The sequence below is a fragment of the Lithobates pipiens genome, unplaced genomic scaffold (assembly GCF_037356315.1).
Source record: "Lithobates pipiens isolate NorthernLeopardFrog02 unplaced genomic scaffold, aLitPip1_a1.2 Scaffold_25, whole genome shotgun sequence".
Lineage (NCBI taxonomy): Eukaryota > Metazoa > Chordata > Amphibia > Anura > Ranidae > Lithobates > Lithobates pipiens.
The window spans coordinates 174,912,148-174,938,464 of record NW_027507787.1 but is presented as its reverse complement, the minus strand read 5'-3'; the positions used below and the strand labels follow the sequence as shown (position 1 = coordinate 174,938,464).

General features: G+C 40.4%; 1 protein-coding gene across 7 annotated transcripts in view; it reads left to right on the top strand.

Moving 5' to 3' along the window:
• The window catches only part of EXOC6 (exocyst complex component 6), a 458,527-nt gene that overhangs the window by 227,365 nt on the left and 204,845 nt on the right, over window positions 1-26,317 (top strand). For all 7 annotated transcript variants that reach the window (XM_077455211.1, XM_077455209.1, XM_077455210.1 and 4 more), the window contains exons 11-15: window positions 3,784-3,904; window positions 13,506-13,577; window positions 19,017-19,114; window positions 23,507-23,612; window positions 24,875-24,984. In XM_077455211.1, the coding sequence (XP_077311337.1) occupies window positions 3,784-3,904; window positions 13,506-13,577; window positions 19,017-19,114; window positions 23,507-23,612; window positions 24,875-24,984 (507 nt within the window). The remainder of the gene's footprint in view (window positions 1-3,783; window positions 3,905-13,505; window positions 13,578-19,016; window positions 19,115-23,506; window positions 23,613-24,874; window positions 24,985-26,317) is intronic.

The window sequence follows — 26,317 nt, the reverse complement described above, 5'->3', positions numbered from 1 at the left end:
GGATGTGATTCGCACCGCACTGCAGTGCAAATCACATCCGATCTCTGTGCGATTCGAGTTCAGCCATTCGCCGCACCCGCCGCACCCGCCACACCCGCCGCACCCGCCGCAAATTCGCACGGGACCCTTTTTTTGGCCCGCAGCAGAATCGGATCGCATGGGTGTTCACACCATGCGATCCGAGTTTGCAGATCGCACTGCGATATGCGAACTGATCTGGGGGTGTCATTAACATTTCACTGACACTCCCAGCAGTTCGCATAGGGCAGTGTGAACTGCCGCCGGGAGGCATGCGATGCGGGAACCCGCCGCGCATTCGTGGCGTTCCCGCATCGCTCCAGTGTGAACCCAGCCTAATAAGCGATCGTTTTTCTGATCGCTGTATTAGTGTCACAGGTGACGCTAGTTAGGCAGGTAGGTATTTAGGTTCGCCGCAGCTTTTTATAGCGCCAGGGACCCCCATATACTACCGCATAAAGCCCCCTGATTGCCCCCTAGTTAACCCTTTCACCAGTGATCACCATATAACTGTTACAGGTGACGCTGGTTGGTTAGTTATTTTTTTATAGTTTCAGGGCACCCGCCATTTATTACCTAGTCTCACTAGTGTACCCCTAAATTTAGGGGTGTCTACTTTCCAAAATGGGGTCATTTGGGGGGGGTTTGTGCCATCTTGGCATTTTATGGCCTTCAAAACTGTAACGCCCTTAGAAAGCCTGAAGGCGGTGCTTGGTTTTCGGGGCCCCGTACGCGGCTAGGCTCCCAAAAAGTCACACATATGTGGTATCCCCGTACTCAGGAGAAGCAGCAGAATTTATTTTGGGGTGTCATTTCACATATGCCCATGGCATGCGTGAGCAATATATCATTTAGTGACAACTTTGTGAAAAAAAAAAAAAAAAAAAAAAGTTTGTAATTTTCCCGCAACTTGTGGCAAAATATAAAATATTCCATGGACTCAACATGCCTCTCAGCAAATAGCTTGGGGTGTCTACTTTCTAAAATGGGGTCATTTGTGGGGGTTTTGTGCCATCTTGGCATTTTATGGCCTTCAAAACTGTAATAGGTAGTGAGAAGTGAACTCAAAAATTTACGCCCTTAGAAAGCCTGAAGGCGGTGCTTGGTTTTCGGGGCCCCGTACGCGGCTAGGCTCCCAAAAAGTCCCACATATGTGGTATCCCCGTACTCAGGAGAAGCAGCAGAATTTATTTTGGGGTGTCATTTCACATATGCCCATGGCATGTGTGAGCAATATATCATTTAGTGACAACTTTGTGAAAAAAAAAAAAAAAAAAAAAAAGTTTGTAATTTTCCCGCAACTTGTGGCAAAATATAAAATATTCCATGAACTCAACATGCCTCTCAGCAAATAGCTTGGGGTGTCTACTTTCTAAAATGGGGTCATTTGTGGGGGTTTTGTGCCATCTTGGCATTTTATGGCCTTCAAAACTGTAATAGGTAGTGAGAAGTGAACTCAAAAATGTACGCCCTTAGAAAGCCTGAAGGCGGTGCTTGGTTTTCGGGGCCCCGTACGCGGCTAGGCTCCCAAAAAGTCCCACATATGTGGTATCCCCGTACTCAGGAGAAGCAGCAGAATTTATTTTGGGGTGTTATTTCACATACGCCCATAGCATGTGTGAGCAATATATCATTTAGTGACAACTTTGTGTAAAAAAAAAAAAAAATTTTTTTTTTTGTCATTATTCAATCGCTTGAGGCAAAAAAATTAAATATTCAATGGGCTCAACATGCCTCTTATCAATTTCCTTAGGGGGTCTACTTTCCAAAATGGGGTCATTTGGGGGGGTTTTGTACTGCCCTGCCATTTTAGCACCTCAAGAAATGAGATAGGCAGTCGTAAACTAAAAGCTGCGTAAATTGCAGAAAACGTACCTTAGTTTGTAGATGTGACAACTTTTGCGCAAACCAATAAATATACAATTATTGACTTTTTTTTTACCAAAGACATGTGGCTGAATACATTTTGGCCTAAATGTATGACTAAAATTGAGTTTATTGGATTTTTCTAATAACAAAAAGTAGAAAATATCATTTTTTTTCAAAATTTGCGGTCTTTTTACGTTTATATCGCAAAAAATAAAAATCGCAGAGGCAATCAAATACCATCAAAAGAAAGCTCTATTTGTGGGAAGAAAAGGACGCAAATTTTGTTTGGGTACAACATTGCATGACCGCGCAATTACCAGTTAAAGCAGCGCAGTGCCAAAGTGTAAAAAGACCTCTGGTCATTTACCAGCAAAATGGTCCGGTCTGAAAGTGGTTAAACAACTTTTTTTAACATGATGTGATTTAGGTTTAGTGATCCCTTAATAACAGGTTCTTGATCCTGATGAGAAACACTGTGGTCATCCACATCTGCTATAATTAATGTGGTCATTAAAATGTCTAGAGACTACATTAAAGTGTATGGAAACCCTATAATGATCTTCATTTATAGTCTCCATTTTGGTCTGTTAAATATACTATTGAAAGCATTTTGTTATATCTGTTTGATAAGTGTGCAAATATACCTTTTGTCTTATCCTGTCATGTCCTGTGGTCTTGTCAGAATTTAAGAGTCATCCTTTGTGCAGTTCTTGTGTTTTCTCAAGGAGCCCACCCAGTCTATATCTTAGGACTACTTGACCTTGATTTTATTATGTAGAATAGACTAGGGGTGGGTCTGATTAGTTCAGAAAAATACAATTGGCAGGGCTGACACCACTCAAGTATTGCAGATATGTACTGCATTATATTTTTACCAAGACATATACGTTAAAGGCCAGCTTAAGCCAACTCTTTTTTAAACTTTGGAGTAGAGGAAGGCTTTTTAAACTTTGGGGAGTATGGAAGGCTTAGAGTCTTTTTCATGTTTAACATTACCTATGTGCCAATGACTACTAACTACAGGCATATGGTGGCACAGGCAAAGGAACTGATGAATCTTTCTACTGAGGGCGCAGACGGCAATAAAAACACTATTGGTAGAGTTAGAACCAGGTTTTATAACTGTGAGAGGAAATCTTCTCAATGGATTCAGAGACAGCACTAGCAACTTGACAAAGTTGACCTGTTATATTGTATAGATTTTTGCACCGCTCAAAGTAGAGGTAAAGGCATAGCCCTCTGACCCAGAATATGGGGTGCAGGCTTATCCTGATACCAGTCCAGAGGGCTATTAAGTGTAAAGAAGACAGAATCGCCGCTACTCCCGACCAGCCCAGGTGAATAAATGATAAAGAGCGACCTCAGCCATTGACGTGGCGGAGACATGTAGGCTGAGGTCCCTTCTTATCATTTATTTGCCTGGTTTATTCGGGAGTAGCACTGAATCCTAGGAGTCGTGCTACTCCCGACCAGCCAAGGTGAATAAATAATAAGAAGCGATCTCAGCCCTTGGTGTGGGGGAGACATATAGGCTGAGGTCGCACCTTATTGTTTATTCACCTCAGCTGGTCAGGAGTAGTGGTGATCCTTTCCTCTTTAAACTTGACAAAGGTCTTACTGTGGTTTATTTCCTAAAACTAGAGAGTGTAGAATCTGGTGAAGCTATGCATGGTAGCCGATCAGATTTGAACTTCAGCTTGTTCAATTAAGCTTTGACAAAAAAAACCTGGAACTTGATTGGTTTCTATGCAGAGCTACACCAGATTTTGCACTTTCCAGTTTTAGTAAATCAATCCCACTGTACTCCTCTCTTAGTAAATCTTAGGTGGAGTTGTTTGTATGGCCAGTTAGAATACATGCAAAATATGTCATCTTTTTCCGTTACTCTGATTGCAGGTTTTTTGTTGTGGAAGATCACATTTTGCACGTGACTCAAGGTCTGGTAACAGGGACCTATACCACAGAGCTGTGGACCATGGCGCAGTCAAAGATCATAGCTGCCCTACGCACACATTCAGTAAGTGATACCGACCATGGCTTTCTTTTATGAAGAAGAGTCTTCTGTACGTTGAAAAGAAGAGTGATGTCAAAGTGAGAAATTGCCCTTCCATCATGGTGCTTTTTTTGTAATTAGATGTTGCTCAGATTTAAGAGGAGACCTGCCAGGCTTTTGTTTTTTCCCAGAAGACTCAGGCTGTGAGCCACAGCCATGGGCTATTTGCATAATCCTTCTCTGATTTACAACTGACTGGGCCCTCAAAACTCACTCTGAGTCCTGTACTTTAGAATATGCAGAGTTAATCTGCTGTTATTATTGCAATCTGTCCTCATTAGTCTCAACTGACCTCTTCATTAGAAGAGACTGAATAGTTCAGTACTGGGAGCATCACCAGGAAATAGTTTCTAATTATCATCCCAAATAGCTAGGCCTCAAGATAGGCTCAGCGAGCAAAGCTTTATAACATGTCATCACATTGCAGAGCTTGACTTTGGGGTCATACTTGGGTCTTAAAGTGCCTGACTTTGTTGCAAGATATCTGATGTTTGTAAAGGGACAGACAACTATGAGTATCTCTACCCAAAAGGCAAATTGGGGGCATGTGAACCAAATGATATTGTTTGGGGCTGGTTCTCTGAATAATAAAAAAATAAAAAAAATGTATTTGCATTTTTTTAACCTAAAATGAACATTGTGTCAGATGACTTGCAACTAACGTTATCAATAATGGTACCTCGATTCCATGTTTTGATTGCACAAAAACAACAGCAAAAACCTCACTAATTGAAACTACCTTGTTTACTAGTGTTTTGCTGTTTTTATGAAAGTAAATATTGAAATCCTTATGATTTACTGTAGTTCTAGCTCTTCTATTTCTAGCTATCCAGGTGTGCGATATAACCAAGCTATTGACATCTTAGAAGTCATATTGGTACCCAATAGGACTGATGATAGTGAAATTAACCTTTTTGTTTCCATTTACTTTTGTTTTTTAACCCGAAAATGAGCGATTTAACCTTAGTTGTATTTAGACTGCCCATTCATTTAAATGGACTGCCTAATGCACTGCAATGGACAAAAAATCTTCCCTACAGCATTTTCGGCAGTGCATTGCAATAGTGAATTATCACAAGTTGTGGTACGCTGCAGTGTGGGTGTCCTGGGAAGGTGCAATGGCATGCTGTTTATAAAAAAATGGCATTGCGCCAGTGTGCGTTACAGTTCATTGTGCACTCCTTACTGCAGCTTAGTGCCGTGAATGGGTTATAAACCCCTGCTGTAAGGTTTGATTAATGTGAGTAGTTTTTCTCCCAGTCTACAGAAGGTGAGTTGTAGGAGGTGATAATAAAGGCTTCTTTGACCTCAATTTTATGTTGTTTGCTACTTCGGTTCATGTGCTTTTAAATGAATTTTCCCCAATTTAACATAATTTTACTGACATACATAAATTAGCATGTTTGTAAAAGAAAATATTACTTTACATACATTGGCTAAAAAATAAACAGATTTTAAAAAATACATGCAATTCTAAAAGAAATTATTTATTTAAATGTTTATTATTATTTGTTTTAAATGTATCATTGATTAAGTAAAAATTAAAAGACGCAATCATCGTTTTTATTCATGCTGTTGTGCAAGGCCTTATTCCCATGGGTGTACCTATCCGACTGTGCAAAGGGCTGTCTTTGCCTGTGTGGGATCTACGGACAGTCCAATTCATGGCTATTGGGGTGCAAAAGATACTGGTCCCAATTTGACACCCGCACAGGCATGGGTGCTTGTCCCCCGTACGAACACTGTCTGTGTTTGGGGTCACGCACTGTGCCCATGTGAATAAGGCTATAGGCAGCAACAAAGGTCTTTGGCTGAGATAAGCAGAGGAAAACCTTTGGAAGCATGGAGTCATTATTCATGGGAGCTGAACCGTTTAATAATATTTTAATTATTTTATTACACGGCACATTAACACAGGTATGTCCTACTGATGTGAATTGTGCCTTAGGGCCTGTTTACACGTATTATCCTGCAGTAAAATAGTCATTTTACTGCATCAAATTGCATTTTATGTAGAAAGCCCTTTCATTACTATGTGGCAGGCTTTTAAAAAAAGTGGACATTTATGTGTTTATTTGCATTGTGCAGGGCCAGTAAATACACAAAAACCCATGTTTCCTGCAGTTTTTTGCATTTTATAGACATCCATACTATGGCAAATCACTATTCCATGTTGTATAATGCAAAATGAAAAAGAATGTGCCTTCAAAATGTACAGCACTGTGCCTAAACATATGAAATAATGCTCATCACAAAGCTCACAGGTGGGAATGGGCCCTGAGGCCGCGCACACACGCGCGGACTGTTCGCCCAACTTTGTCCGTCAAACAGTTTCGGCAAACAGTCCGCTCAAACTTAGCATGGATGGACATGGCCACACACGACGGACGAACAGTTTGCTGAAACCGTGCGCGATGACGTGAACGGCACGTACGACGGGACGAAAAATACGACGTCCTATACACTGCATTATAGCTTTCGGCGTGAAAATCCTTTCTGAGCATGCGCGCAACTTTGTTTGACGAACAAGCCTACACACGAGCGGACTGTTCGCTGAAACAAGGTTTCAGCGGACAGTTTTTCGGAAATTCCGAAAAACCTTGTCCGTCAAACTGTCCGCTGAAACTGTCCGCTGAAAGCCCACACACGAGCGGACTGTCCGCCCAAACACTGTTCAGCGGACAAAGTTGGGCGAACAGTCCGCCCTTGTGTACGCGGCCTGAGTGTATAATTCCTGACACAGGAGCCGACAGGCAGGGAGGGAAGGGGGGGAAAGGAGAACAGGAGGGCTGCAGATGACGGAGGCACGTAAACTGAACACGGTGTCAGGGTTCAGCAGCCTTGATACACCCTGGTCAGTTTACATAGGGGAGGCCAGAAACTAGCAGGATCAGCCACGTAATTCAGTTGTTACAGGGGCCAAATTACACAGAAGAAGCACTGTGCTGTATAAAATGCTTTAAAATGGAGGGCCACCCTGAAAAAAACTACATTAAAATGTTGCAAAAAATCTGAAAAAAAAATCACTTACCAGAAATGCCTGTTGCTAGGCAGATCGTCCTAATCTGCCTCTTCCTACTCCGTGGTGATCTTCAGTCTTCTCTCCTCCTCTCGTTGTCTTCTGGGTAATGGGGCACTGTGTGTTCTGGGAACTATGTGTCCCAGAACACAGCGCGCCCCATTCACAAAGCGCTACACGACTTGCGCATGCGCAGTAAAAAATGGGCAGTGAAGCCGCAAGATAGAATGGCGGCGCAGGGACCCGAGAGCCGAGGGACGGGTCGGTCTCGGGCGGCCGACATCGCGGGTGCCCTGGACAGGTAAGTCTGCTTATTTAAAGTCAGCAGCTAAAGTGTTTGTAGCTGCTGACTTTTAAGAAAAAAAATTCAGCTGGCCATCCCCTTTAAAGAAGCAGGATCCATCTTTTTTTTGATTATTGAACGCTTTAAATGAAGCAGAAGTAGCTTTGTTATCACTCTCTAATCATAACTTGTGCTGGTACATCCTTCCATTCTTCAGGGACTTGTATGTTTAGATACTCACTGATTCCTGTGATTAATAGGTTGCGTACATTAAAGTGGAATTTCATGTAACTAAAAACAAAAATATATTCCGGACACTGCTTCTCCTTTAAGGTGTTACTAAACCCACAACAGTAAAATCAGTCTGTATATCCAGTAAAGCATGCTTGTTATACTCACTGTGGAACCTAATGGGGTTAATCCTCCACATTGTGTAAAAAGTCAATTAGATTCTGTCTTCTCTGATCCTCTCCTTTTTTCACTGTCCCCAATCCATCTCCTGATAGTACAGGGCCTTTGGAGTCACTCTGCACATGCTCAGTTGGGTGTATATTGCTAGAGAGTTGTTTTTTTTTTTCTTGGGAGGGTGCATGTGATCAGCACATGGCCAATCAGCACCCTCCAGACAGTCATGGGTTCTGCTGCCTCATAGGATGGTCAGAGTATAATGAAAAATCCTCCTAGCAGCTTTAACCAGACACTGATAGAAGTCCCAACACTGCTACATACTGCTGATGAGAAAAGTTCCTATGCTTTTCCCTGTTTCATCAGGGAAATTATGGGGATTATGTTTTGTTAATAAATTCTCTTTATTAACAGAAAATACCCCCCATAATTCCCCTGAGGAAGTCTCTTGTGGGTGAAACACTTTATGTTTTTGAGAGACCACCCACCTTTAAAGTCCTGTTTCTTCAATTTGTCTGAGACCTCTCAGAAATAGGTATATGTAGTACTCTCCCAATAACTGTAGTCTCATAACTATCCCAATAACTACATGAGAACAATGTAAGGAGACACAGCTCTAGTCCCTGCATGCCAGAGTGGCTTAATACAATGAGGGAAAAAAGCATTTGATCCTCTGCTGATTTTGTACGTTTGCCCACTGACAAAGAAATGATCAGTCTATAATTTTAATGGTAGGTTTATTTTAACAGTGAGAGACAGAATAACAATGAAAAAAAAACTGAAAAATTTATTTCAAAAAAGTTATACATTGATTTGCATTTTAATGAATGAAATAAGTATTTGATCCGCTCTCAATCAGCAAAATTTCTGTCTCCCAGGTGCCTTCTATACAGGTGATGAACTGAGATTAGGAGCACTCTCTTAAAGGGAAATCTCAGCTTTTTACCTGTTTAAAAGACACCTGTCCACAGAAGTAATCAATCATTCAATCACATTCCAATCTCTCCACCATGGCAAAGACCAAAGAGCTGTCCAAGCATGTCAGAGACAAGATTGTAGACCTACACAAGGCTGGAATGGTCTGCAAGACCATCGCCAAGCAGCTTAGTGAGAGGGTGACAACAGTTGGTTTGATTATTTTCAAATGGAAGAAACATAAAACTGTCAATCTCCCTGGGGCTCCATGCAAGATCTCACCTCGTGGAGTTTCAGTGATCATGAGAACGGTGAGGAATCAGCCGAGAACTACACAGGAGAATCTTGTCAATGATCTCAAGGCATCTGGGATCATAGTCACCAAGAATGATTGAAATATTGCATCGCCTGCAAGGTCTCCCTGCTCAAGAAATAACATGTACACCCCTGTCTGAAGTTTGCTAATGAATATCTGAATGATTCAGAGGAGAACTGGGTGAAAGTGTTGTGGTCAGATGACACCAAAATCAAGCTCTATGTCTTCAACTCAACTCTCCATGTTTGGGCGAGGAGGAACGCTGCCTATGACCCCAAGAACAAAATCCCCACCGCCAAACATGGAGGTGGAAACATTATGCTTTAGGGGTGTTTTTCTGCTAAGGGGACAGGACAACTTCACCGCATCAAAGGGACAATGGATGGGGCCATGTGCTGCCAAATCTTGGGTGAGAACCTCCTTCCCTCAGCCAGGGCATTAAAAATGGGTTGCGGATGCGTATTCCAGCATGAGAATGACCCAAAACACATGTCCAAGGCAACAAATGAGCGGCTCAAGAAGAAGCACATTAAGGTCCTGCAGTGGCTTCAGACCTTAATCGCATAGAAAATATGTGGAGGAAGCTGAAGGTTTGAGTTACCAAATGTCAGCCTTGAAACATTAATGACTTGGAGAGAATCTGCAAAGAGGAGTGGGACAAAATCCCTCCTGAGAGGTGTGCAAACCTGGTGGCCAACTATGAGAAACGTCTGACCTCTTTGATCGCCAACAAAAGTTTTGCCACCAAATACTAAGTCATGTTTTGTGAAGGGGTCAAATACGTATTTCTCAAATTAAAATGCGAATCAATGTATAACTTTTTTGGAATGTGTTTTTCTGGATATTTTTGTTGTTATTCTGTCTCTCACTGTTAAAATAAACCTACCATTAAACTGATAATTTCTTTGTCAGTGGGCAAATGTACAAAATAAGCAGAGGATCAAATACTTGTTTCCCTCACTGTAGGGTGCTCCAAGAGAATGTCACCGTAAAACAGGATACATGGGCAGTGGTCCTGGCACCAGATTAAACTGGAACACAGCCAAGAATTAAAAGATAAAGAAGCTGCATACTAAGTAAGTGATTAAATCAGCTGCTGCAAGTGCTGAAAAAACTGAGGGTTTAATATCACTTTAGGTTTGCCTTAATTGTACTATTCCACACCAAACATAACTTCAGGTATGGTGATTGCATGATGATTGGAAAACTAGTTTCACAGTTAGCCTACTGGAATAATATTATATGTAGTGTATCACTGATATATACTGTGTGTGTGTGTATAAATGTACAGTATACTGTATATATTCACTGGTCTGTTAAAAAGTTTTGAGTGGTCAGATCTTGCCTTGGAGCCCCCTGAACTTCATTTGTAAATTTTGCCTTTATATTTGGAGCATTGACAGGCTCCCAAGACTAGTCTTTTAAGTGACTTGTTGAAAGATTTAGGTACTGCCATATGGGATATAAGGCAACGTGCCTATACTCTGACTTTCAGAAAGTCAGTATTTACATAGGATGCTTGGGCCATCAGGGGCATGCTGGAGAGATGGTTGTGAAAAATGCAAGGTATGTCATTTCCCCTTATGCTGTCTACAGTTATTTGGCCACATTGATTTTTTTACATTTCTTTTTTGCCTCTAATGACAAGTTTGCATAAAAGTCAGTACTGCGTAGGTATTGACAGCTTCTACTAACATTTGTTTAATCCAGATAGACTACAAAGTATGGTTTATCTTGGCCCAGAGTTGTATGTAATTACACGTAGAGTTGACGGAATTACAGCATAGAGTGCTTCTTTTTTACTGTGAAAGTTCCAGTCTTCAGGACAGTTTAGAGAACTCGGTAGTCGGCATTGTTCAGTTGTAACCCCATGCAAATGTCTTTTACACCACTTTGAAGAAGATGGAGCTGGGCCAAGTAATAAGGTGTCTGAAACAGGAGAGATAAGCCTATGCTGCATAATTCATACTAGAAAATCCTTCTTCATACGTCTCATTTTTCTGACTTCCTCCAAACACTTAAAGTGTAGCTATTGCTCATGCTGATCAGAGATGTACAAACAGATCCTTAATTCCTCTCTTCCTATTTCTGCCTGTGACCGTTAGTCTCACCAGTGCTGTCTCTTTCCGAATCATTCTAAGTATTTTTATTTAACCACATAACACATGCACAGTGAAAATAATATTCCCCCTTTCTAATCCGAATGATAGCTTTTAGATCATTTCCCACTAGAACATCAGGTGGCGTGTTTATAAAAGCTCTATTCATATTGTGAAACTGTATACGCAATAAGCAATCAGCAGGACATGGGTTTCATTCAAGTACAACTATAGGCAACTTTTTCTTTTTTTTTTCATTTTGGATAGTGTAAGGGAGGGTTATAACCCCTGTTTTTTTTCATCATCCGTGTCCCATTTCGGAGATTTCACTTCACTTCCTGTCTCATAGCCAAACAGGAAGTGAGAGTAGAACCCTACAAATTAAGAGAATTCATTGGGGACCTCCAGGTCACCAGAACTAGTGTCCCGATTGGAAAATTTCCCCTCTATTACTTTTCGAAGGACAACCCAAAATTTGGGATTTTCTCTTACTTTCGTTTTCACCGATAATATTAAACAGGACAAATAGAGAGGGAGAAATCACCTTAACGGGGGCACAGACAGTAATAAAACCTGAAAAGCATTCTAATATCTCTGCACTCTATCCAAAACAAAAAATAATAATTTGCCTTTAGTTATACTTTAAGTTTAGTTAATGAAAAAAAAAAAAAAAGATCAGCACAAGGGATACATCTGCCTGTTTTCCATTCATAGAGCACATTTGATTAACAGAAGCTATAGTTCAGTTTCTATCAGGAGGATATTGGAGGAAGTTGGAAAGGGGCGGGCACAATGGGCTATCTTATCAAGTGCCTATGACAGGTCCAGTAGCTGTATTAACTCCTGCATCACTGGAAGCTTACACCTTCAGGGGTATTGGGGGGGGGGGGGGGGTAAATAGAAGATTTCAACTAAGACTGCAGCCACCAGCACAAGGGACACTTTTCATTATATGTAGGTATGTCCCTTTGTGGTAATTTATCTTTTACTTTTTTTTTTTTTATAACTTCTATTTATTAAGGTATATAAAAGTAGGTGGTTACAAAATGTGGCCTATTGGGCATTCCCAGCCCAGAAGAGTACATAGTAACATAAATAAATGGCTAAAACTAAAAGAACATCAACAGCTTCTCACTCTTTGTAAGCTTAACAAGGAGAAGTACATCGGGGGGTGGTGGGTGCAAAAGTAGAAGAAAGCCCTTCAGGGTATGTAAACTAATCAGTGTAAATATGTGAAAGAAACCCAACCAGGGCAATGAACACAGCAAAATACGATGAGCAAAAGGACAGCAATGATGTGTGGTGAGGGTACGTCAAATTATAGGAGTCAGTAGTGTCAGCAGAATTAATCCAGAGATCTTGCACACTATTACATTTCTTTGGACAGCCCTAAGATAAATACGCTTTCTTGTATAAAGGTATCACAGAGTTGACTAGAAAATGCCAGTTATCTTTGAATAGAGCCATTGACACTTTCCACATGATAATCGCCTTTCTTGCATAGAACAAGAGGAGGCCCAGTAGGGTTCTGGTCACCCTGGAATTGGCTAGTGCTTCTAACAAACCTAATAGGCAAACTCGAGATTGTAATGGGACAGAGGGCAAAGCGAGTAATAGAATGTACTACAGCCATCCAATATTGGCAAAGATGAGGACACTCCTAAAGCATATGTATATAATCAGCCGACTCACTTCCACAATGCCAACAGGTAGAGGAGACACTTGGATAAATTCTATGAATCCTCAGGGCCGTAAATTGGATTCTATATAAAATTTTGAACTGAATCAGTCGACCCCCTTGCCGATACTCGTTGCAGGAAAGGATATTCCGAAACCTCCACCCAGTTATCATCGTCCAAGTCTGACACCTTCGGTTGCTATTTAGATTTTGGGGATGGCTGGCGAGACTTGTAGATATATATTAAAGAGTGGTTTGGTGAGATCAGGATCTCTCAATAGCTCCTCTAAAGGGGAGGAGAGCAGGGTCATTGGAGATGTCCCAAACTGCTGAGAATAGGCATGGCCGAGATGCAGGTACCTTAACAGATGAGAGTTGGGAAGGTAAAACTGTACTTTCAGGTGTTCAAAGCTTTTTAAAGTGGTCTAATCGCAAATGTGCTCCAGAGTTTAGATACCCCTAACAGCCCAAATGAAGGGGTCTGGCACATTTGGAAATTCAGATAACATGGGGTTGAGCCCTATTGGAGTAACAGGGGACCAGTAAGCATCCGTCCATTTTGGATTAGCCAATAGCCAAGCGCTATCCACTGCCTTCATAGGATGGGTGAGGGAGTCAGGAGACTTAAAGCCTCTGTATGGAAGATGGCAAAGGGCCTCATGAACCAAGGGAGGCTGCTTCCAAGACAACCATTTCTTTTTTTTAAGTTTAACGAATTTAGGCTTTAATAATTGTGGAGATTTATCATAATCTAGTGAAACATCTTTCTATGCCCTGCTACACAGTATACTGCTGTACGAAGCCATAAAGGTGCCATAATCAGTAATACTTGTATTCAATTTAATTGCAGTCATACTGCACTGACCCTGATCTGGTTTTGGAGCTGAAGAATCTGATCGTGGTGTTCGCTGATACCCTACAGGTCAGTAAAATCTTGTTTATCTCACATATAAGCTTAAGTTTGTCTGCTGTCTGCAGAATATCTCTAGGTGCCAATATCATAAACAAACCAGTGTGTTTAATTCTGGCTGTTCATATTGTAACTCTGAGATATAAGAATGAATGGTACTGTGAAGAAAGTGTTCTGATTTTTTAATTTTTTTATACTTTAACTGTATACTATATAATTCTTCTAAACAATGATGTTTTCATAAAATCCACATGTTGTCTCAATACAAATGTAAAAAATGAACAACAATTTATGTGAAAAAAAATAGTTTGTAGTGTCCCCATGCCACTATCGGTCATATACAGTGCCTTGAAAAAGTATTCATACCCCTTGAAATTTTCCACATTTTCTCATGTTACAACCAAAAACATAAATGTATTTTATTGGGATTTTATGTGATAGACCAACACAAAGTGGCACAAAATTGTGAAGTGGAAGGAAAATGATAAATGGTTATCAACATTTTTTACAAATAAATATGTGAAATTCTGGCCGTGTGTAGACTCCATTGGACATTTTTCATCGGAATTTCCGTCGCACAAAATTTGAGATTTGGTTCTCAGATTTTCCGACAACAAAATCCATTGTCGGAAATTCCGATCGTGTGTACACAATTCTGACACACAAAGTTCCACGCATGCTCGGAATCAAGCAGAAGAGCAGCACTGGCTATTGAACTTCAACTTCCAAATTTGCCTGAAATGGGGCCGAACACAAAAATAAATGGCTACAGTATTATCAATTAAACACATATATTGAACTTCTGACACAGCAGTCCATGATTGATAGACCATTAACTAAATTTATACAATTGTAAATAGAAGAACAAAAACCGAATCATAAACTATCTAAAGTTTACAAACTTTTACTTCTTGCGGGACCCCTTAATGAACTAGCAAGTATTAGAAAATGGGAAAGTGAATTAGAGAAGCCGATCCCATTAATAGAATGGGGCAAGGCATTTTTACTAACACATAAACCATCGATAACAGTTAAACATCAAGAACGCAACTATAAAAATATGATGAGGTGGTATTGGAGCAGAGAAATGTTGCAGATGCCTCAGGGATAGAGGGACAATGACACATATTTGGTACAAATGTCATATGGTGAAGGAATTCTGGTACAAAATATTTGAAATATACAAACTGGTGTCTGGAAATGAGATGCAACCAAGTGTTAAGGTCTCGATACTGTCTATAATATACCTGTATCATTGAAATCTATAAAGATTGATATTCTTCACCATATGATAAATGCAGCCAGGACAATAATAGCTCGAAAATGGAGAAAAATAACTAGTCCGACAATAGTGGAATGGATATGTGAAATTAATGAAATACAACATATGGAGGAGCAGATTAGGAGGGAAGGGACTAAAAAATAACCAAAAGTCCATAATATGGTACCAATGGGAAAGGTTTCTGACCTCGATAAAAATGACACAATTTCTATGAAAGGGAACAGAACACCCCCCCCCCCCCTTTTTTTACTTTCTTTTGTTTGGTTATGATATGTAAGCCCTTGTACACACGGTCGGATTTTGTCCGAAACTGGTGTTGCATACACACAGTCGGACAAAGTTGTCAGAAAATCCGATCGTTTGTAACGTGATGACGTTATTTCGTTACGACGGGACTACTTTCAGGCTAGTAGCCAATAGCTTTGGTCTAGGAATTTGATCTGAGCATGCGTGGCACTTTGATCGGAATTCTCTACAAATGATCAGACAAAGTCCGATCAGATCAGTTTGTTGGAAAATTTTATAGCCCAGCTCTAAAACTTTGTCGGTCGGATATTTCGACGGAAACAGTCCTATGGAGCCCACACACAGTCGGATTATCCGACAACACGGTCCGGTGTACAAGGGCTAAGAGTACCTGTACAGAGTATGCTTGGGAAAGTAAGATAGTGATGAATGGATATGTATGAGTACCTGTACAGAGTATGTTTGGAATAGTAAGTTAGTGATGAATGGTAGGGATGAATAGAATATGGACATTGTAAAGAAATATAAGTCAGATGGATTAGTACAAAACTGGATACTAGAAATTATTGCGGAATGTTGATATCCTATAGCGAGGATGCAATATAATAATATAATGTTGAATTCTGTGATGAAAGTATACATTTTTATGCATTTTATAAATTTTTTTAAACAGTTAGACAAAGAAGATTGTAAAAAAATATGTGCCACATTGTGTTGGTCTATCACATAAAATACCAACAAAATACATTTACGTTTTTGGTTGTAACACGACAAAATGTGGAAAATTTCAAGGCGTATGAATACTTTTTCAAGGCACTGTATATGTATAGAAAATATACACTTTGCAGCTGTGTACATCACAAAGCTAAAGTAAAAAAACAAAACGTACAGATGTGCTCCAAGTTTCATTTCTCAATGGTTTATTTCTGTCCTTCTTTGTATATTTAGGCCACTCATTCAGGTGTACTGGGTGCAGAGACCTCAAGTGTAGGACTGGGTTCATGCTAGTGCGAATTGGATGAGGGTTTCCCCGCATCAAATTTGCACAGCAGGAGATTGTGACCGGCTCCCTATGGAGCCAGTTCACATATCTCCGTAGTGGTTCCAGTGCAATTTTGACAGGCGCACTATGCGTCTTTTGATCCGTTTCAGGTCTGAATTCACCCAAAGATTTGGGCTGAAACCGGACCTGAAACGGTGAACGAGGACACAGCGGACTCCTGCTGCGAGCTGCTGCGTGCTCATATGTGAACTCAGCCTAAGTAATCTTCAGTGATAAGCCTGAGTGAAAGAACATGTGCCCATCATCCCTTTGGACAAGCATGTTCCTCCCTGCTAGCCATTGGATGGTGCAGATTTTAGCTGTTCTGATTAGTTGCTTGATTACTGTTCTAAAAGCAGGTGTGATAGAATTTTAACCAGGAACTGATGGTCAGACTGCATAGCTAAAGTTTACACCAGCCAACTTTTTCCCTGCCTGGAGCATGCACAGACGCTATTGAAGCCATTTATTATCTGAAGCCCTCTGAAGCCATTTATTATCACATAGTTTTTTGGCTCCTTTTAAAATCATTATGATAACAGAAATCACTCAATTGGTCCTGATGAAAAGTTTACATACCCTGGAATATTTGGCCTTGGTACAGACACAGAAGGTGGCACACACAGGTTAAAATGGCTAGTCAAATTTCCCACATTTGTGGCTTTTTAAATCGCAATTAGTGTCTGTGTATAAATAATCAATGAGTTTGTTAGCTCTCACGTGGATGCACTAAGCAGGCTAAATACTAAGCCATGGGGAGCAGAAAATAACAGTCAAAAGACCTGTGTAACAAGGTAATTAAACCTTACAAAGATGGAAAAGAATATACAAAGATATCCAAAGCCTTGAATATGCCAGTCAGTACTGTCAAATCACTTAATAAGACGTGGAAAACTTGGGGATCTCTTGATACCAAGGTCAGGTAGATAAAGAAAGATTCCACACCACAACTGCCACAGGAACTCTTCGGGATACAAAGAAAACCCACAGGTAACCTCAGGAGAAATACAGGCTGTTCTGGAAAAAGATGGTATAGTTGTTTTTAAGGAGCACAATACAATGATACTTGAACAAAAAAAGAGCTGCATGGTCAAGTTTCCAGAAAGAAGCCTTTACTGTACAAGTTCCACAAAAAAGCCTGGTTACAATATGCCTAACAACACCTTGACAATGCCTCATTGGCTTTTTTGTGGCATTGGCGCAGGAAAGGCTTCCTTCTGGCAGCTCAACCATGCAGCTCTTTTTTTTCAAGTATTGTGGAATTGGGCACAATACTAAAACAACCACACCGTCTTTTTGGAGAGCAGCCTGTATTTCTCCTGCGGTTACCTGTGAGGGTTTTTCTTTGTATCCTGAGCAATTCTTCCACCAGTTGTGGCTGCAATCTTTCTTGGTCTACCTGACCTTGGCTTGGTATCAAAAGAGCCCCTAAATTTCCACTTCTTAATAAGTGATTAAACAGTACTGACTGGCATAGTCAAGGCTTTGGATATCTTTTCATATCCTTTTCCATCTTTGTCAAGTTTCATTACCTTGTTACGCAGGTCTTTTTACTGTTCTTTTATACCTTCTCATGGCTCAGTGCCTAGCCTGCTTAGCGCATCCATGTGAGAGTGATAGTCAATTCATTGATTATTTATACACATACGCTAATTGTGATTTAACCACTTCAGCCCCGGACCATTTTGCTGGTCAAAGACCAGACCACTTTTTGCGAATAATAGCGTTTACAAAATAGGGGATAGTTTTATGGCATTTTTATTAATAATTTTTTTTTTTTACTAGTAATGGCGGCGATCAGCGATTTTTATTGTGACTGCGACATTATGGCGGACACATCGGACATTTTTGACACATTTTTGGGACCATTGTCATTTATACAGCAATCACTGCTATATAAATGCAGTGATTCCTGTGTAAATGACACTGGCAGTGAAGGGGTTAACCAGTGGGTGGCAGTGTAGGGGTTAAGTGTTCCTAGGGGTGTGTTACTAACTGTTGGGGGCTGGGCTTTCATTTAGTGAACACTGATTTCTGCTCCAATCACATGGAGCAGAGATCAGCGTCACTAGTTGCTAGGCAGAATGGTGAGATGCTGTTTACAACGGCATCTCTCTATTCAGCCACCCCGTGAGACGATCGTGGGTATGCCCACGGCGATCGAGTCCGCGAGACCCGCGACCGGACTCACGGGGTTCCCGACCAGCACGCGAGCGTGCCGCCGGCGGCACGCTTGCGATGGCAGGGCGGCATTAGAGATTGGACGTACCTGTACGCCAATATGCCTGCCGGTGCCATTCTGCCAACGTACATCGGCGTGCGCTGGTCGGGAACCGGTTAAAAAGCCACAAATGTGAGAAATGAACCTTTAATTCCCATTTTATCCTGTGTGTGCCACCTTCTGTGTCTGTACCAAGGCCAAACATTCCAGGGTATGTAAACTTTTTATCAGGGCCATTTGGGTGATTTCTGTTGTTATGATTTAAAAAGGATCCAAAAAACGATGTGATAATAAATGGCTTTGAGTGATCACTATCCTTGAATAAAAGACAGTTTTTTGGCATGATCAGTCATATTTTTAATATAAATGTCTCAATTTCGGCCAGGGTATGCAAACTTTTTGAGTACAACTGTATATATTTATAAAATACAAAGTGTGTTGTGGAGCCTCTATTTTCCTGTGGTGTGTTACTGGTCTCCTTCTACTCTTATCACTTTTTTCCCCTCTAATTAATTAGAATGATTGGTGTTTCGATTGCTTCTGAGTCCCAAAGCAAATTAAGGTGAAACCATGTGTAAGGCGTAGCGGTATGACTGTGGTTAGTTTCTCTTAATTTGCACATGTTGACTTTGTACTCAGAAATGTCTTTCTCTTTTTCAGGGATATGGATTTCCTGTAAATCGGCTGTTTGATCTTTTATATGAAGTCAGAGACAAGTATAATGAAACTCTACTGAAAAAATGGGCTGGGGTGTTCAGGTATCTATTAGTTCTGCAAGTCTGAAAACGCAATCTATGCAGAAGACCTACCAATACCATTCATAAACATAGATGGGAAAAAAGCTAGAAAATTACTTAGAACCCCCAAACATTATATATTTTTTAAACGGAGGCCCTAGAGAATAAAATGGTGGGTGTTGCAATTTTTTTTTATGTCAGATGATATTTGCACAGTGTTTTTTCAAAAGTAATTTTTTGGGGAAGAATGCACTTTAATTTTAGTGAAAACAAACACAATATAATATATAATGCACTACTAATATATAACCCTTCTGCTCCGCGGGAGGTTTCTGTCCTCCCTGAGCTCGTGTTAGGACACATGCGTTACCGTTTGACGGGTGTACCGCCCCAGTAAAGCTCTCCACCTCTCCAATTTTTATATACACTATATTACCAGAAGTGTTGGGACACCTGCCTTTACATGCACAAAAACTTTAATGGCATCCCAGTCTTAGTCTGTAGGGTTCAATGTTTAGTTGGCTCACCCTTTGCAGCTATACCAGCTTCAACTCTTCTACGAAGGCTGTCCACAAGGTTTAGGAGTGTGTCTATGGGAATGTTTGACCATTCTTCCTGAAGCGTATTTGTGAGGGCAGGCACTGATATGGATGAGAAGGCCTGGTTCGCAATCTCCATTTTAATTCATCCCAAAGTTGTTCTATTGGGTTCAGGTCAGGACTCTGTGCAGGCCAGTCAAGTTCCTCCACCCCAAACTCACTCATCCATGTCTTTATGGACCTTGCTTTGTGCACTGGTTCAAATAATTTGGGGGATTATGGTGTGGGGTTGTTTTTCAGGGGTTGGGCTTGGCCCCGGCCCCTTAATTCCAGTGAAGGGAACTCTTAAGGCCTCAGCATACCAAGACATTTTGGACAATTTAATGCTCCCAACTTTGTGGTATGGCCCCTTCCTATTCCAACATGACTGCGCACCAGTGCACAAAGCAAGGTCCATAAAGACATGGTTGAGCAGGTTTGGGGTGGAGGAACTTGACTGGCCTGCACAGAGTCCTGACCTCAACCCAATAGAACACCTTAGGGATGAATTAGAGCGGAGACTGCGAGCCAGGCCTTCTCGTGCACATCAGTGCCTGACCTCACAAATGCCCTTCTGGAAGAATGATCAAACATTCCCATAGACACCCTCCTAAACCTTGTGGACAGCCTTCCTAGAAGAGTTGAAGCTGTTATAGCTGCAAAGGGTGGGTCAACTCAATATTGAACCCTACGGACTAAGACTGGGATGCCATGGAAATACATGTGCATGTAAAGGCAGGCGTATTTATATATACATATACGAATACTTATACTAAGATAAGTATTGAACAAATCACCATTTTTCTAGGTAAATATATTTCATAAAGGTGCTATAGACACCTGGTTGTGGCCGGTTTATGGTGATATTATGTTCTTCCCACTTCCGTATTATGACACCAACAGTGCTCACTGGAACATTCAGACGTTTAGAAATCCTTCTGTAACTAATGCCATCAGTATGTTTTGCAACAATAAGGTTTCCAAAGTCTTGAGAGAGCTCTTTGTTTTTACCCATCATAAGATGTTTCTTGTGTGACACCTTGGTAATGAGACACCTTTTTATAGGCCATCAATTGAGATTAAACCAGCTGATGATAATTTGCACTAACAAGGGGCGGGATTGCGTTCTAAGTACTGATAGATGTCATTCAATTTTATTACACATAACTTCATTTCTGAACTTATTTGTTTTGGTTTCTTTGTATGTATGGATTGCATGGGTTGTTACTGACATGTGAACAACACTGAAGAAATGACACTTTGCTACAATGTAAATTAGCGAGTGTACAACTTGTATAACAGTGTAAATTTGCTGCCCCTTCAAAATAACTCACACAACCAATAATGTCTAAACAAAAGTGAGTACACCCCCAGGTGAAAATTTCCAAATTGGGCCCAAAGTGTCAATATTTTCTGTGTCCACCGTTATTTTCCAGCACTGCCTTAACCCTCTTGGGCATGGAGTTCTCCAGAGCTTCACAGGTTGCCACTGGAATCCTCTTCCACTCCTCCATGATGGCATAGTGGAGCTGGTGGATGTTAGAGACCTTTCCCTCCTCCACCTTCCATTTGAGGATGTCCCACAGATGCTCAACAGGGTTTAGGTCTGGAGACATGCTTGGCCAGTCCATCACCTTTACCCTCAGCTTCTTTAGCAAGGCAGTGGTTGTCTTGGAGGTGTGTTTGGGGTTGTTATCATGTTGGAATACTGCCCTGTGGCCCAGTCTCCAAAGGGAGGGGATCATGCTCTGCTTCAGTATGTCACAGTACATGTTGGCATTCATGGTTCCTTCAATGATCTGTAGCTCCCCAGTGCCGGAAGCACTCATGCAGCCCCAGACTATGACATTCCCACCACCATGCATGACTGTAGGGAAGACACACTTTTCTTTGTACTCCTCCCCTGGTTGCCGTGACACACACGCTTGACACCATCTGAACCAAATACGTTTATCTTGGTCTCATCAGACCACAGGACATGGTTCCAGTAATTCATGTTCTTAGTCTGCTTGTCTTCAGAAAACTGTTTGCAGGCTTTCTTGTGCATCATCTTTAGAAGAGGCTTCCTTCTGGGATGACAGCCATGCAGACCAGTTTGATGCCGTGTGTAGCGTATGGTCTGAGCACTGATAGGCTGACCCCCCACCTATTCAACCTCTGCAGCAATGCTGGCAGTACTCATGTCTATTTCCCAAAGACAACCTCTGGATATGATGCTGAGCACGTGCACTCAGCTTCTTTGGTCGACCATGGCGAGGCCTGTTATGAGTAGAACCTGTCCTGTTAAACCCCTGTATGGTCTTGGCCACCATGCTGCAGCTCAGTTTCAGGGTCTTGGCAATCTTCTTATTGCATATGCCATCTTTATGTAGAGCAATAATTCTTTTTTTCAGATCCTCAGAGAGTTCTTTGCCATGAGGTGCCATGTTGAACTTCCAGTGACCAGTATGAGAGAATGAGAGCGATAACACCAAATTTAACACACCTGTTCCCCATTTATATCTTAGACCTTGTAACACTAACGAGTCACATGACACCAGGGAGGGAAAATGGCTAATTGTGCCCAAGTGCAGATAAACTTAATGCAGTGAATTGGTATGCATATGAGTATACATAAACCAGCATGGAGTAAATGCTGGTATGGACTAGGGAGACTGAAGGCACAGTGAAGTATCTTATTACAAAAATGTGAAAGGATATTGGCAAGTAGTGTAGTGTCACGTATATATACGTGATCCAACACTTCCAGGTAGGGGGCGCACATGCTCACTGCCACCGGCTTGCTTTCTCTGTGATTACACACAGTAGAAGCAGATTGATGAGTGCAGAGTACCCAATGTCCTCCAGCACCCGCCAATCGTCAGGCAGAGAGATTGAACGCCGATCTGCCTATGTAAAGAAGGCCGAACACCATTCTGACAGGAGAGAAGGGATGGAGTTTGTATCCCTGTAAAGCAGGGAATAAATTAAATTTCTTCCCCTTGTAAAAGCACCTTACACAGTATAGTAAAACACTGGCTAGGCACACAGTTAACCCTTTGATTGCCCCTGATGTTATTCCCTTCCCAGGCAGTGTCATTAGTACAGTGACAGTGCATTTTTTTTTAGCACTGACCAATGTATTAGTGTCACTGGTCCCCAAAAAGTGTCAGAATGTCCTCCTCAATATCGCAGTCCCACTTTTTTTTTTTTTTTTTTTTAATTGTCTTTTTTTGTTCATAGCTCAAAAAATAAAAAAACGCAGAGGTGATCAAATACCACCAAAAGAAAACTCTATTTGTGGGGAATAAAAGGACATCAATTTTATTTTGGGTACCACATAATTGTCAGTTAAAGTAACTCAGTTAAGGATGTCAAGGGGTTAAAGTGACACTGTTGTCACCTTTGCATTAGGAATCTTCACTCTGTTGAAAAGCTACTGCTGCTAGGAATCTTCTGCATCCAACACACCTTCGGGTATGTCTGCTATCTAGTGGCTGTTAATCCCCAGAGCTGTGGTTCCTCTGGCTGACTGATGCATCCCTAGGGGAAACAGTAGAATCAACAATTCTTCTGACTCACCTGGTAGTGTGTTGGAAGCAGAAGATTCTTTGTTAGAGGTAGCTTTTCAAGTGGGTGAAGATCGGCTGCATAGTCAGTGGGACCAGTAAGTATTAGAAGTTTTCTTTTACAGATGCCTTGAATTAAAGCCAGTTTTCTTAGCTCATTATAATATAGGTAGACACTGCTCTTCTCTTTTACATATGCCTTCTCCAATGTACCATGGAGGCACGATGTTTGTGGGCATGGCCAATATTACAAAGACTTTACCCATGCAATGCCATTTTGTTTTTAGGGACATTTTTGAGGCCGACAACTACAGCCCAATTCCAGTAGCTAATGAAGAAGAGTACAGAGCTGTAGTCAGCAAATTTCCTTTTCAAGATCCTGAAGGTGACAAGGTGAGCAATACTTACAGAGGTGTGTTGGGAGATATGTTAAACTGAAGTGAGGGAAAAAGCTTAATTGGGGAATTAGCTAGGCACAGATCAGGTACCTCTAATGATGTTTGCCCCACTGATGGCTGTTGCTTCTTTCCTAAGTATAAATTAACACCTAAGCATTGCTTTTTCAAGTTTTTGGGTTTTTTTTAGCGTTTTTGGAGCAGAATCAGATTTCGGGCATTTTTCAACAAAAAGGTGTGGAGTACTGCTGAAAAAGGGGCGGGGCAAAAAATGTGCAACAAAACCCTAAAAAAAAAAAATCTTGAAGAAAGCTCATGTTGTGCTTTTCAGGCATCTCTATTGAAGTCTATTGGAATAAAAATGCTCAATTCTGCCTGAAAAGTAGATGATATACTTTTTTGAGTGACAGGCGTTTTGCTACAAGTGACATGATGCTCAGATGTAAGCGAGGGCTATTGAAAACAGTAGGTTTTTGCTTGTTGAGTGTTTTTGAGCTTCGAGCTACAAGCTACAAAATGCTCAAGTATGAACGGGGCCTAAAGAATGTTACTTCAAACTGGCGGCCCTCCACCTGTTGCAAAACTACTGTAGGAGTCATGCTTGTAACTGTCAGCCTTGCAATGTCTCATGGGGCTTGTAATTTTTGCATCAGCTGGAGGGCCGCCAGTTTGAGACCCCTGCTCTAGATTCTTCAGAAATTGGGTTTACTATGTAATATGCAGGTGCAGCTCATAAAATTAGAATATCATCAAAAAGTAAATTTATTTCAGTAGTTCAGTTCAAAAAGTGAAACTCATATTTTTTATAGATGCGTTACATACAGAGTGATATATTTAAAGCATTTTTTTCTTTTCATTTTGACGATTATGGCTTACAGCTAGTGAAAACCCAAAATGCAGTATCTCAGAAAACCAGAATATTATATATGGACATACTTTTCAGTAAGCCAACATTTCTGTATTAAAAATCCCTTTTTTTATTGGTCTTATGTACTATTCAAATTTTCTGAGATGCTGAATTTTGGGTTTTCACTAGCTGCCTAATCATCAAAATTAAAAGAAAGAAATGCTTGAAATATATTACTCTGTGTGTAACGTATCTATATAAAAATATGCGGTACACTTTTTGAACTAAATTACTGATATAAATGAACTTTTTGGTGATATTCTAATTTTATGAGATGCACCTGTAGCTGTTTTTTTTAACAATTATACATATAATATATAGGGCTAACAACATATTTGTTTTTGCTTTTTAAGTTATCCTTTCCAAAGAAGCTCCCAATGTCTCAGTCAGTACCACAGATATATATGCAAGTCAAAGAGTTTATTTATGCAAGCCTTAAATTTTCTGAATCGCTTCATCGAAGGTAAGCATGCTTGTATTATTACATCATGAATGGCAAAGTTATTCCCATTTATAAGTGATCACTGACAGCAGGTTGGCAGTAATAGACATGTGATATATTACATAGACGTATTGCACAATATGATAGTCCTCTAATAAAGGCTCAGCGTTAACTGGTATTAGAAGGACTAAAAGAGTTACCACATTCCGTATTGCTCTTCGCCTTATTCATTTGCCTATTTATTTTGCCTCATAAATTCACTTTAAGGTTACAATAGAAATTAAATGATTTCATCAATTTTAGGGTGTGTTTTGGACGCCTAAAAAAAAAGACAACTGTAGGAAAAAACATTGCTTTTTAAATCAGTGTTCTAATTTTACTTATGAATGCTGTTATCAACCTGCATTTTTTTAGTCCAACAATCCTGAATTATAAAAAAATTTTGCATTAGACAGTTGTGTCTTTACAATGATGGTGGGGATGTGATTACACTAGGAAGGATATGGGTTACTTATTTTTTCTTCTATTTAAATATTCAAGCCTCGTACACACGATCAGATTTTCCGACGAGAAATGTGTGATGACAGGCTGTTAGCGGAAAATCCGACCGTGTGTAAGCTCCATCAGACAGTTGTTGGCCAACTTTCCGTTGACAAATGTTGGATGGCAGGTTTATACATTTTCGTGGATTGTTGGATTTTCCAAGCGTGTGTACACAAGTCTGTCAGAAAAAAGTCCAAAGTACAAACACACATGCTCAGAAGCAAGGACGAGACAGAAGCGGTCGGTCTTGTAAACTAGCGTTCGTAATGGAGAATTAGCAGTCATGATGCGCTAAATTATGAAATCTCGAAATGCAGCACACATTCTCTTCTTATTTAATGGGATAATAATGAAGCTGCATTTCTGGTGATACTGATGGAGTTATTGCAAACAAATTTTTCAAAGGCTTTTTTTTTTTTCTAGTGATATCGAGAATAATATTATTATGTTTTTTTTTTTTTTTTTTTTTTTTATATATTTGGGCAAGTTACCACAACACCATTATCCTGTAGCTTTTAAGATCAAAGATACAACTATGTTGGTGTCCCTTGTTAATTTTACATTGTATTTTTTAAAATGTAACTGCCTGCTCCAAAAATGTAATTTGAAGTAAAACACATAGCCAAGTATTATTCTACACAAATTTTTTATTGTGCATTAAAAAAAGAAAACAAATACAATTAGACATGCTATCTGCCAATAGAACTTAACCAAAAAGTACATTCTATGCATCCAAAAATATACAAAGTATACCAAATCAAATCATTATTCAACCAAAAAAATAATGTCAAAGCAATAACTCCAAGGCCAA